Consider the following 14,461-nt stretch of genomic DNA (forward strand, 5'->3'; position numbering starts at 1 on the left):
ATGAAGAGGAACTATCAGTCAACACTTGCCTGCAACAGAACACACATCTACAACCTAAAAGAAATCAGAGAGTGTCTTTGGCTTCTGTTTCGTAGGGTCTCTTTAGTTCTAATTGGGATGGAGGGAAAGGAGGGACTGAGTGCTGTGGACAGTTTTGTTCCCTTTGCAATTGTTAGAACTTTTTTCTTTTTTTTTTTAAAGCCATAGAGATTGCACTCAGGCGATAGGTTACTTATGTTGTGTGTTTTCACTGGAAATGTATTTCCAACAGAGAGGACTATATGTGATAGTGTATTTTGATAAGATTTCAAGGGATGCTTTATGTTCTACTTCTAACCCATTAGAAGACAAAGCAGTAAATAAACGCATTTTAATATAGTATAACTCTAGCCTCAAAATTGTTCATGATACTTCTTTTCTTTACTGTTTCTCAAGTTTATCTTGAAGAAACACTTGCAAAATATGTTTTACTCATTAAAAATTGAATTTCTAGTAGAAAATTAACCTATGTAGCTTCATGTCATCTATCAGTTACAAAACTGCATGTAATTACAGTTTTAGCACAAGAGAATTTTATTTCTTGACTGACATACAAGTAAGTTTTTAAGAAGAAACTGACTTTGATTAGGCAGTCGCAGACTCACATAATTTTTTCTTGATAAGAGTCTAGCTTAAAATTCCATGGGGGGGATTATCTTTAATTTACATTGGATAAAGAACAGTAGAGAACTGTCTGCTCAGAAACGAAATGTCCATAAGCTCAGTTTTTTTGTCTTTTTTTTTTTTTTTGTAAAACCACCTAGAATGAGACATGACTTACGCTATTCTAATTCAAAATACTTCTGCAGTTTGTGAGAAGCTGTGCTGGAGGACAGCTTTATCAGATTTAATGAGTTCACCATCAGTTCAGATGATTGAAGACATTTTTTTAATGTGCTCTGAATTTTTACTTATTTCTTTGTATTTAAACAGATGGTTTTAGATTAACTCTGTAATGGGAAATAAAACAGTTCTAGGAAGTGCTTCTGGGTGCTATTGTTGAATATTCTTAAATTGATAGACTGGCCCTATGAATCATTTGGGAGAATATGCAGAAGTAAGCACATATCAGGGACCATTTCCAAGTACAGTGTGGGTGTAGCTACCTTGTTTTATGGGGCAAGGAAGATTAATAGACTGGAAAAAGGCAGTGTTGTGCTCACAGGCCTCTGGGCTGGAGAACAGCCTCAAATATCCTCAATTAGGTTTTGTAAAACATAGACATTTACACTCATTTGTGATCTGGACAAGCATTGCTTAGATACTGTCTAATGTTTACTGTAATGTTAACTCAATGATTTCTTTCTAAATACTTACTCTAACTTTGGAGCAAGTACACTTACTCTCTAACCTCTTGAACTGTATCTTTGCTTATGCTAAGAATCTCTTACCCTTCTAATACTTCCTCACTTAAATTAGGACCTACAAATGCTGGTGTTAATCACCCTAATCCTCTTGAAGAGAAAATATTTAAGCAAGTTGAACATGCAAGGCCATGTCTAAAGGGAACTGTCACTGCTGCTTCCTTGAATGCAATGGTTCTCTTTGTCTCTGTGAGAACAGAAACCTCCTAAAGTCAGCATGCTGCCAGTCAGAAACATTACAGAGGAAGCATCCTGCTTTCAATGGCTGTTGCTCAATGTATTGGATAGTTTCAATACTATTTTTAAAAAGCAATTCCTGAGTTGCTTCTCAAGGAAATCAGTCCTAAAACACTGATTTGTCTAAGTCCTTGTTGTGATGTAGGATCAGGTGAAAGTGGTCCATTAGCCAAAGAAGTCAGTGCTGGTGCTCATACTTTGTAACTTCAAATTTTATTCCCATCCACAAATATATTTTTCCCTTATGAACATACTGAGTCCTGTTCTTCATTTTGGTTTTATGCCTGCTCAAGTGCACTGAAGCAGACAGATGCCCTTGGAATTGTACAAGTAGCTAAGATAAATGAGGTCTCATTTGGTCCTTAAACTTATATTAACAACTGCAATATAACTTGCCTGTTGCTGAATACAATACTGCACATGTTCTTTAAGAATGCCAGGCAGTGTAAGATGTAGGCTTTCTTTATTCATATTTTGCATATGATTTATTAAATTGTTAAAGGTCATCTTTTCATGTGGATAAAAAGACAGTTGGTATGCTGGAAGTAATTACTGTCATATCCTGCAATTGCAAGGGGCACAGGGAATGGTTAAGGCAAATGTTTGCATTACCTGTTGACCGTGATAAAATACAGCTAAAAGGAACATTGCCATCAGTAGTAAAGATGCCTCCTTTGTACCCAGGAAGTCTGTTCTGGATAAATAAATAAAAATAGAATAAAATATAGTTATTGATTTGTCAGTGTTTGTTGTAATTATGCAGAAAATTCATACTGTAATGCACCCTGGGCTTTTCACTTTTTCTTTAAGAAATGCTGTATATTTGAAAATTTAACTCAGAAATGCATAATTTCAAGAGGACAGGAGTGTTATTAGAGAGGCAGTCAACAACCCCTCCCAATTAAGTGCTGTCCACAAAATTACTTAATATACCTTCAAGTCCTGCATACAAGTCATTGAATAAAACATTAAAGAGAACTAGTACTAAAATGGAGTCCTCCACAACCCACTAGTGACAGGCCTAAAGCCTGTTTTAACCCTATATACTATAATGTTTTGAATCTGACTTATCAGCCGATCATTCAATCGTTCTGTTTTAGTCTAGCTGCATGCTGAACATTTTGTCCAGGAGGATATTGTGAGAACAGTATCAAGTTTTGCTGACATCCAAAAAGATTACATTGGCTGGTGTCTCTTGGTCAGTATCAGGTGATATTTGTCAGAGGAATACTAAGATAGAAAAACTAGAGTGTGAAAAAGCAGACCTGTATGAAAACTAATTCAAATGGAAACTTGCTTGTGAGTGATCTGACTAAAATGACCCTGTGGCCTTATGAAGAATTTATGATAAGGAAATGTATTACTATGGGATGAGTCAACAGTATAGAGCGAAACATCTTTGTATAGAGGCACGAAACATCTTTGTTGTCTGCAATTTCAAATTCAAGTGTTCCCATTTTGAAGTTGTGAAATATGGCCTCCCAAATATTTCATCCTGGAAGGACTCTAAGGGCAGAAGCCTCAAATGTAGAAGTTAAGTATATTTGTTATTGGATATTATAGCAATCTAGTAATTGCAGAGACAAATTACTTTCACATTGGGTTGCAATACTTTTTATTAAACTAAGTAATGTAGCTAAGAAAACAGAGAAACTTCTGGAAACAGAACATTCAAGCTTGTGCTCCCTAACATGAAAGGTGAAGCTCAAGTCCTTGCTCTGAGTATGGAGCATCGCAGCTGAGTTCCCTACCTCCTGGATTGCTGGCTGCTCTGAAGAATATTTCTGGCTCTTTCTTCTTCCTCTTCACTAAAGTCACTGGAGACTTTCATTGCCATGGGGAATACAAACTATTCTGAATTCTGTGGAATTTTCACAAAAGGGAAACTTTCTTTGCCACATTTGACTCAAGAAAAGAAATTAAAGACAATGACCGTGATTTCTACTTCTGGTTTAAGCTGTTGGACAAATTATTGTCTTCTTACTGCAGTCTGTCATATTTTGGGGGCTCTGTCATGAATATGCTATGCATAGAGAGAAAAGAATTACAACTCAAGTCATTAGCAACTTGGTACTACAGGAAGCTGGCAAGGAAAGATATGTGTGCAGAGTCTTACAGTGTTAAAGATGTAACCACTGTGAGAACAACTTGCACTGAAAATCCTTTTTTTCTTCTTCTGCAAATCTTCAGTTATTCATTTTTCTGGAATGCACTTTTTACACAAAGCATCAAATAATAAAGACATGCTTTTCTGAACCAGCAAAATCACTACTGCTCTAAGTTTGGAGTTTTTTACCACTTGGTACAGCTCTGTCCTGTCATTGGCTCATCCACTCCTCTTTCTGGGAGGATGCCTGGGAGGAGGAGCATGTCCTTCAAATGGCCTTCTACAAAATGTTATCATCCCTATATTTCTTAGATCTCTGAGAGCCCTGTCTTAATTTTTGACATTTATACAGGTAAAATCCTGACTCTAAAAATCAGATGTTCACTCCTGTTTGCCTAATAGAAGGTAAAAATTTCAGTTAGTACTGCTGGAGTTTCCAGGACTAGAATCAAGTGATCTACATCAACATGAATGGACTATGAAAGACAGAAGAGATAATGTCTGCTCAATATTTAATTATTCTCATGAAATGAGCATTTAAATATAAAGACTTGGGAAAAAAAAAAGTCGCAGTGTAAGTCTTGTTGGATTAGTCAATGTCTCTTGCAACCAATTGTATTTTTAACTGTGATGTTTTCCAGTACGTGTGTAGTCTTGCAACACTTGGATTTTTTTTTTTTTTAATTACTATTATATTTTACATACATATAATTTTAATAATAATAGCCAGTTCCTAAAGAAAGCTGTGAACACTTACTCTCCATTGTGGTTTAAGTGGTCATATTGCAGGAAAAGTGAAGCATAAATGGTCTCAGTCAGTAGAGCATAGATTGCAATCATGATGAGAAGTACTGCCAGCTTCAGGACAGAGTTGAGACGAAGAAAGACTGCACAAGTCACCATTGCCAGCACACCAGTGAAGACAAAATACTGAACAGAAAAAAAAGTCATTACTTTTAGTTATTAGGGATTATATATTCACTCCGTAAGTTTCTACCTAAAAGATCAAATGATCGGAAGTATCAAAAAAGATTTGTTTCAGATTTGGTGCTCAGGTAGGACTTCTTAAAGTGCTTCCTATAGCTGAATGTTCTATTAAAAATTCTCGCTTATTTTGCATGGCACCTCCATGTTAGCAGAAATCTTCATCTTCATTGCAATTTCTCACTATTAGAAAGAAATGGGCATCCTGTATCATGAAAAGAGGAATGTGAGAGATGTTGTATGTAATAGCATGCTATTTAATAGTCAACTGAGTGAGAATCATTTTTACTCCCTTGGATTCTGAATTTGCACAAGGGTTACATTAAGCAGGATAGGAGAATCATATTCCTGCTTTATCCTTCTCCCATACTATCTGAAGTGAGGATAAAGGCACAGGTTTGGTATGTTTTGGTGTATTTTTATTTTTAATATTGCAGGTCAAACTCAGCTTAAAATGTGATGCCTGGAAGTTTTGTTCATATTTCATTTTCTAATCTCATCACTGTGTCATGTTTCTCAACGATTAGTCATCTGTCAAATGCAATCCATACATCTGATACTGGATATAGAGAGATAATCATGTCCATGAGTTATTCAGATTTGAAATGGCAACATCAACACCCACAGTCCAAATGTAGTTTAAATTAATTCCCATCATAAGGCTTTGGGAGAGATTGCAGCATTCGTTTTCCTTAGAACACTTTTCTTTAGTACAGTTCTTCTGTAGAAAAGTGAGTAGCTCTGCAACTTGCAGTACACTGGTGACAATATCATGATGTTGCCTTATGACTTTCCATGTGCCATACACATGACCAACCCATTGATTTTGCTATCTGCTTGCTCATAATGAAGAAGATTTCTTTGCTTCAAATGGAAATTTATAATTGCTACATTAGAATGACTGCTGTTTTTGCAATATAAGAAATATTAGTCTCCTCCACTAGCTCCATGTGAATAAAATAGCAAATTTTATTGAATTGGTGTATTCAATCATTGTTGGATGTTTTTCAAATTATTTTAAAATATACAAGACAATTAGCAAAAAAACAGAAATCCAGATAAATCTGCTGCTCACAAAAAAAGAAACCTGGATGACTTAGTTTGGTCAACCATTTACTAATGGCTTTTCTTGTTACTGATTTCAGGGATGAATGACGATATTACTAGTGAGTCAAGGCTTCCATTTTTCCTAATGATTTTTAATGAAGAAATAAAATTTGTCTTGACTTTTAATGAAATGTGGATCTTGTCACATCTCACCATCTCAGGTCTACTCACATTTCAGCTGTAAGCTGAACACTGTCTATGCATTTCCATAGTTCCTGCCTGAATGGCAGAACAATAAAAAATATTGGGGTACATACAGGTTCTGGTTGTAATGTTCTATTAAATTGAAAGATTGATTCCTTCTGTAACCCATATCTGTTTTTCTACCTATGTTATGCTTCAGCTTTACAGAGCTGTTAAGACACCTGACTTCACCATCAGTACACAGGTCATTGATTCCAGGTAGTAGTTATGTAAATTTTGTCATCTGTGCCTCAGATTCAGAAGTACCCTCTGATGTACCTCAGGATAGGAACAGATGTCAGAAAAGGATGCAGATGAATTGAACGTCTGGTTCTTCAGAGGTACTGGTTTGTCAAAATCACACCATAGCTGTGAATAAAGAAAGAAAACAAACTGAGGGCTGTATCTTGCACTGGTGATTAAATGGCTGGTGGCTGGGTTCAGGGATGGAACTGGCTGACCTACTGCTCTCTGTCCCATATTCCTAACTTCCAGGAAGGACTAAATAAACAGCAAGAAGAAAGGGGAAAAGGAAAAGCTATGCACACTACAGTCATTCTAGGTAACCCTCCTATGCAATCCTATTCCCAAAGTGGAAAAATGAGCTCCTCCAGGAGTTTCAAAGAACTGACATTGGACTGTCAAGAATTACTCCCAAAAATGTTTACACCGTGCTATAAATTATGGAGAAAAATTATTAGAATGTGAACATAACATCAGACAGCACGTGTACAATTTCTTTCAGGTAGGGTTTCCTGCTTATTTGCTATGGATGTTATCCTTCCAGAGAAGGGGCAAAATCTCATGACGCTGTGCAGAATTGGCTTGGGTCAAATGATAATGGGGTCCTAGAACTGTAAGTGAAACATCCCAAATGGAAGTAAATGAAAAATGGTACATTATAGAAAGTTTTTGAGAATTGTATTGGGAAAAATTTCAAAAAATATTGCTTTTTACTCTTATGGCCTGCATTTATTTTAATAGTATTTCAAAATAGCTATATTAAATATAAACAAAATGGTAGTTTTGAGTCATAATACACTGAGGACTAAGAACACAGGAAAAAAATCATTTGCGGTTTCATATTTTGACAGCTAAAGCAGATGGAGTTTCTTGTCACATATATTAGTCCAATCTGTATGTTTATACTAGGTCAATGCATCAACCTGTTATGTGCAAGTTAGTTCCCCCTGGCCCTCTTACTAGGGAGGGTTTTTTTAATGAAGTCCAACTACTTATAATTAAATTTTAATGAATTTTGAACTTGGAACTCTCTTGTTTGATCTTTCAGTAACTTGGTCATCTTTGCAATGCAACATTTTCTAGATTGTGCAGCCTTGCGTGACAACTGATAATGATACCCTATGCAAGTTCATGAGGTTCTGTGAGTTCACGCAGAGTTCTGTGACAGCCAGTCTGAGTGCCTTCTAAAAAGATATTCAAGACCAGAAACTTTTTTCCATTTTTTTTGATGATAAGAATGTATTAATATATTGAACTACAGAATCCATTTGCCCATCCAGTGAAACCAAAGCCTTATGGCTCTTATTAGAAAGCATGCAAGTCTCTCTCCACTACAATGGATGCATACAGCTGAATGACTGAGCTGCATTACTGTCTCTTAAGTACATGTAGGCCCCTACAGAGTGTTGCAGTACACTATATAGAAACCAGTGGCTTCACAAAAGTCACCTTCTTTAGTGGTGTACAGAAAGTAGTTAAAAACAGTTAGAAACAATCTATTATTATAGTAGAAGTTTTTCATATGAAATAATGAAATTATGTAAATGCTTTGGTTTCATGTAGAGGTAAGGACTGGAATAAAAGATAATAAGCAAGACTGTTTCTTGTCTTATAGATGACCATTGGAATAAGAGTAAAAACAGTTACATTTCCTTGACTTTTTTGGATTAGCCATCCCACAGATTACAACAGAATCAATCTTCAAAAATAATCAACAAGGCATGGAGAAAATCTTGTTATCAAAATAGTCTTAACAAATTGAGTACAGCCACCTTGTTCCAAGAGCAAAATTCATCACAGCAAAATCCTGCCTGACAGATATTTGCCAAATTTAATTTAAAATCCTCTAAATTCTACAGTACTCCTTAGGGATGTATACTATAATGTACCAGTGTCCTTATCTTTAGGAAGTTTTCAGTCTTGTCATTTACCATATTTATTTTTTCTTGGTGGAGACATTCTTTCTCCAACTGACTGTCTTATCACAAAGGAACCAAGACAGGTGCTGAGTCCTAGCATACTGGCAATCTGAATTTAATCAAGGAAGAATGACAGCAGTATAAAATAATGCAACCTGATATTTGTTAGTAAAAGGTGACACAAGTCAGAAGTATCAGAAGTATAATTTCTGCGATTATATACTAATTGTAATTATTACAGAATAATTATTGTTGCAGTTGTGTTATAGATGCTATTATTTTTATTGTTACTAAATGCTTTCTTGGTCTCATCTATGAAGAACAAAGTTCAGCTGAAAAAGCACAGCTAAACCATAAGCAAAAGGTGCCACAGGAGATGAAACTGTGATGAACATGTTATTTTTTATGTATTACTGTGATATTTACTTCCTTCTTTGCACTGACTTCAGCAACTAACAAGTTGTGTGATTACCTGTCTAATGCATGTAAAGCTGTGTCATATTTCTGAAGACATCCAGATAATCACAACTCTACTGTATTTGCATCTGTGTTAAATGTCTTCCACAGACCCAACTCTTTTACCATCTGACTTTATATAGCGTCAGGCCCACAGTATTTAATTAGCAATATTTTTATCTAAGCACAATTTCTAAGCAAAGATTTAATACACACCCTTCCTCAGTTACACTGACAAAATTTGCTCTAGGTTTGTAATATCTGGGTCTTAGTTGAAACACGTACAGTGGGAGTCCAGTCAGAGTAAATTTCCTGTATGAGCAGTGGAGAGAGGAAAATCTCTTTAACAGGACCAGTATGACCAAAAACATTTTGGGGATACCTTTTCTTCTGCACTGATTATAAAAAGATCTGCAAGTGACCATGTCCATAGTTTGATGCTTCAGCGAATGTGAATCTGGACTGAAGGAGTCTGATAAAACCACTAAATGAGCAAATGGCAAGTTATGATTAGAATTTAGGATTTTTAGCTTTTCTTCTGTAATGATGTTACTGGCCCAACGTCATCTGCTCTGCAGATATGCTCTAGTTATGTTGACCCTTCTCATTTTTTTTTAGCAGGATAATTGATAGGAGAAATGTGAGCTGAGGAATTTAATATTTAGAAGCATTATTTGGACTAATAATCTTAAAGAAAGTATAGGAGAATGTCAGAAGATGAACTGTTCTCAAACTGTGGATATATTGAACAGAAATTAGCAGAAGGGCTTTAAAAATATATGATTATCATGAGGAAAAGTAATTAGATATTTCAGAAATACATAGTTTAAGCAACAAACTACATTTCCTGAAATTGTGGTACTTTGCTTTCTATATTTAAGTCTTAGTTGGCTTATAAACACATTATTCAGCAAGTACTTTACCAAGCTTAATAATTCATAAATCATTTCAGCCTGTATAATAACCACTGGTTTCCTATGAAGCTTACAATATTTATGATGGCTCCAAGAAAATTAATCAGAATAGATGCAAATATAATAACATTCCTGGCCAAGTAGGTCTCATTAATCCAGCAGCAAGTTTTCCGGAGCATTAAGGGTAAACATTTGTAATCCTCTGCTGTGGTGATTAGCACAAGAGCGGAGTGCAACATAATCAGAATAGAAAATTGAATGACCATTGGTATCACCCTGGGAAGAAAAAAAAAAAAAAGAGAGAGAATCCAGCATTAAACTTCATCTCTATACCACTGCTAACAAAAATTAACGTGCCAACAGTTAACTCTAGGAAAAATCAGTTGTCATAAATTTGAGACAATTAGTTCAGTGACATAAAGACAGAGAAAGAAGAGATTTATTCTTGTTCCATGTGTCTGCCATTGCTTCATGCTGTTCCTTGATGAGAAATTGCTGTTGAATAAATAAGCCAAGGAAATCACTGCCAGTGCCTCTACCTGTCTACCTAGCGTCTGAGCAATCAGAATCTTCATTCTTTCTAGACACAGTTGTCCCTTAAGTTGCTTTTAGAGCAAATCTATTCACACTGTACGATTTTGTATATATATACAATATATATATGGAGACTATATATATATATATAAACTGGGTCCTTCTCCAGTAGGTTAGGAGGTTTGGGAAAGTGAGATTTTGTATACCGCACAACACAAATGTCTTAAAATTATTCTGTATTGCTGGTCGTAGATTGTAACATCAGAAGTGACTAGTACAATGATGCAGCTTGATTTCTGACATGTCAGGATATGGTAACTACAGAAATGCAAGATTTCCCTAATTTTAATTAATAGTGAGTCAACTGCTGCTAAGAATAGAATATAATCAATTTCCAAAAACAACACTCTCCAGATCTACTGCTTTCACAGAAGCCCTTCAAAATATAAATCAGGATGAAAATGTGTTCTGTGGACTGAACATTGAATGGACAATTCAATTCCTTTAAATAAAAGATTATAGACAGAATTTCGTCTAGTCCATCTTTCATTATATTTTTCTAAATCTGTTCTTTTTTTCCATTGCTTAAATCTAGGACATGAGGTCAATCAAGTAAATGACATGCTTGAGAAATGTGGAAAATTATTTTACTTCACCAAGAAAAAAACACTGAGCACTTCATAAACTAATTTTTGGTGTTCCCATTTGGACCAATTATTCTCTTTTTGCATCTCTCAAGGTTTTTATTTCAATTAAATTTGTGTAAATTAAAAGTAACTTTACTGCTCCTTCAAAATTTTCCTTTCTTCATGCTGCTTTCTCTTACCTTTCTGGAATGTGGAGTAATCAAGTAATTAAAATTTCTAGTATCCTTCAAAAAAAATTAAGATAGTTAAGAGGGAGCAATAGAGTCAAGGGAGATAAAATAAAGCCAGGGAAAAGGTGGACAATATAGTCATGGAGAATTAGCCAAGACAGCTTATCAAGAGAGCTGTGTAGTTTAGGATAAGATTCATCTTACTACCAAGAAGTCTCATATTTATTCAACTGAAAAGCATCTTGTGATCCCCTGATTGTCTGGTTTTCCAGCGACTATATTTTGAACCCAGAGTATAGACACTGCTTTACAAAAATTATGTAAGATGAATTGCTTCAGTTTAATACACTAGAATATTCTGCAATAGCCTTCCTACTTTCCAAAGCCATATGACTGAAATCCTCTTTGGAACTGATAGTTTCTATCTATATCTTAGATATATATAGACAGTTTATTTATGTATATGTAGTGTAGCCCACCACTGCTGCTGACCTAGCCTGACCCAGCTTTAAATGAAACCAGAATAAAGCTTTAAAAAAGATTAGGGTCAAGTCTCAAGATGTCAGACCAGAGGACAAAAAAACTTGAGTTCTTATTTCAGTTTTCCACACCCTAAATTTAGGACAAAATGTTATTGCATTATAGTATTATACAGAGAACATCTAGGAACCTAAATCTGGAATATAAATCCAAAAATGCAATACAACCTGATTAGGTGAGTGGGAAACCATGGCCTTGTTTTTGCCTGTATTACATATTTAAGGAACAACAATTCTTCTGTTATGCCTATACAACTGAATGTTTGTATGTTTCTCTCTTGTCTAAATCTTTTTAAAATAAAAACAAAACGAAACGCTTTACATCTAAGACCTCCAAAGGATCAGTCCAGTATCTGTGTTAAGATTATTGATAGCATATTGATAGGATCAAGTTGAGAAGAAAACACTGGGAGGTTAGAGGAATAGGAACAACAGCAACAACAGTTGCTGCCAAAGAACTTATCTGTGAAGTGTAACACCAGGGTTAGATTCCCTCTACAATGAAGAAGCAACTCAGGACCAAATGATTTTCATCCCAGAGGTTCCTTTAATGTCAAGATCAAATGAGGTTTGAAATTGAGCTTTTGCCTTCCCTCTTCCTGATGCACAGTTGGAAATCAAGAGTTGTGAAGCCAGAAGGAAAATTTATGTAAAACAAAGCATGCAGATGTCTAAATGAACAATTTGAAATCTGTTTTTCTCCCCTCACAAGAATAACCCTGGGAAAAACCGTCAGAAATAACTGTAGCACAGAAGTTCGTCCTAGTATAATCTATTGTCCATGTGAGCATATAGAAAGTTCATCGCAGGAGATTAATCAAACTCTCAGGACATTCAGATGGAGAAGATGAATCACTATAAGATAGGCAATGTAACTTAATGGCTTCACAGAGGATAATTACAGCATAAATATGGCATTAGTTTATGTCACATAATATCCCCAACTCAATATTTCAAAGCATGAAAACTGCTGCTAATATTCTTAAATTCTGTGAGGTTCTTGTCAGGGAAAAATTATGAATGAATCCAATATTTATCCTGCAGGAGACAAACATAAACTGAGATAAAATACAGGAACTCCCAGACATAGTGGATGTAGATGTAGCGATAGAAAGTAGATGTGATAATAGAAAGATGATTCCCTTATTGAACACACAGATCATGGCAAATTATCTAGAAAAGTCCCTGCAGATACTTCATGATGATTTAAATAATGTTTTCTTTCACTGTTTCAAAAAATTCCCGAAAGACCCAGTTCAGAAAATATTCAGATGTATTTAAGCAAATACATAATTCCATCTCTGTTCAACAGAACATTAAAGCATTCATTGAAAGGTAATTAATTGTGTTGTATGAGTAAATTACCATGAGGAATGTAAATTATACAGTCTGTAAGCTATTCCTTGGAAATTATGTCCGTGTTCCTTCCATAGGGAAGTTTACTTCTCTGATATCTACTAGAAGTATGAACAAAAGTACATAGGATTTTCTGAAAAAAAATCCTGCCTAACTTAGTGATACTTTCTTCATGTGATTATTCTATTTTTTAACAGAAACTTCAGAATTTTGAACTTCCAGATTATTTTCTCATTCTGTAAGTTTACTCAAAACTTGCTATTTTAGTGTTGCTCAGCTATTGGCTGCTCTTCATTTAAAAGCCATGTTTTATTAAGACTGAAACAGATTTTGAAGCAGAATATCATAAATTGAAAATCGAAGACCAAGATTTGCCTTCTTGAATCTTTACAGTGGTATTCAGCTCCTAAAAGAACATAAGAACAGCCATAAAGTATCTGTGCACTTATACAAATCTTTCCCAAAAGGGATAACGGTAAATACTCTTTCTCCCGATATCTTCCCAGTTTCTAAAAATCAACATTTAAGGGAATTCCTGAGGTCTGAGTTCCAAAATTTAAAGAATTCTACTGATCTTATCTTATACAAAATATCTAAACTTTATTTGCATTCACTTATAATTTAAAGCCCATTTAACTTTTAGTTAAAAAGGTCTGCAAAGAATCTGTGACATGCTGGAGAAAACACAACAGCACCATACAATATGGGAAACCAGAATGTGAGTCAGTTGCAGGCATGGAGGCTGTGTGACTCCTCCATTACCTCCAATGGCATCAGATACCCTCACGAGAATTAACAGAGATAAATCTGTGCAGATAGAAGAAATGTAATGTATTTTTGCTACTATTGCAGTGATTGATATAGCAGCAGAAATAATTTTGGAAAACGGTTTCCATAATGAGATCCATAAATCTTCCTGTACATACTGAAAACATATAAAAGTAACAGCTACCAGGAGTGAAGAATTTTTAATGTACTTTGTGAGAAGGACTTCAGACAAGCAAACTTACTAGTATTAGAGCACTATAGCACATAAGGAAAATGCAAGGCCAGATACTATTCTGGGCATGTTCTCATCTAAGATCAACTATGAAGTACAGAGCATGCAGTTGCTTGCATCTAACCACCATTTTGTTATTCTGAGACATAAATGTAGTGAACCAGATCTTCCAGAGGTGATCCAACAGATATTGCTACATTAATGTAACATAAGCTACATACACATATCAGCATAGAGATTACAGCTATGTCACAGTTTCTTCACTTCAATAGGAACCTGTTATTTGGTCAGGCCCAGGTAGAAGCAGATGTGGGAGGTGGTCCACCAGATCACCTATTGCTGTTGCTTTACAAAGGCAGAATATTGCTTTCCCAAGCTGGGTAGTATGTATCATAATACAGTACAGCAATACCATTTTCTTGTGTAGCACGTAAGAAACAAAAACAAAACAGTCACTGATTCCCAAGGTGATTATCAGTCAGTTAGCAAAGAAACAACAATTTCATTCTGCATTATAGGATCATAGAATCATAGAATCACCAAGGTTGAAAAAGACCCACAGGACTGCCCAGTCCAACCATCCACCCATCACCAATAGTTCTCACTAAACCATGTCCCTCAGTACAACCTCCAAACGGTCCTTGAACACCTCCAAGAGTGCT

General features: G+C 35.3%; 1 protein-coding gene across 2 annotated transcripts in view; it reads right to left on the reverse strand.

Moving 5' to 3' along the window:
* ADCY8 (adenylate cyclase 8) overlaps positions 1–14,461 on the reverse strand; it is a 119,100-nt gene that overhangs the window by 16,180 nt on the left and 88,459 nt on the right. For both annotated transcript variants that reach the window (XM_004940042.5, XM_418437.8), the window contains 4 exons: positions 9,628–9,829; positions 6,301–6,390; positions 4,505–4,677; positions 2,253–2,334 (listed from right to left, as the gene is read on the reverse strand). In XM_004940042.5, the coding sequence (XP_004940099.1) occupies positions 2,253–2,334; positions 4,505–4,677; positions 6,301–6,390; positions 9,628–9,829 (547 nt within the window). The remainder of the gene's footprint in view (positions 1–2,252; positions 2,335–4,504; positions 4,678–6,300; positions 6,391–9,627; positions 9,830–14,461) is intronic.

The sequence above is a fragment of the Gallus gallus genome, chromosome 2, assembly GCF_016699485.2.
Source record: "Gallus gallus isolate bGalGal1 chromosome 2, bGalGal1.mat.broiler.GRCg7b, whole genome shotgun sequence".
Lineage (NCBI taxonomy): Eukaryota > Metazoa > Chordata > Aves > Galliformes > Phasianidae > Gallus > Gallus gallus.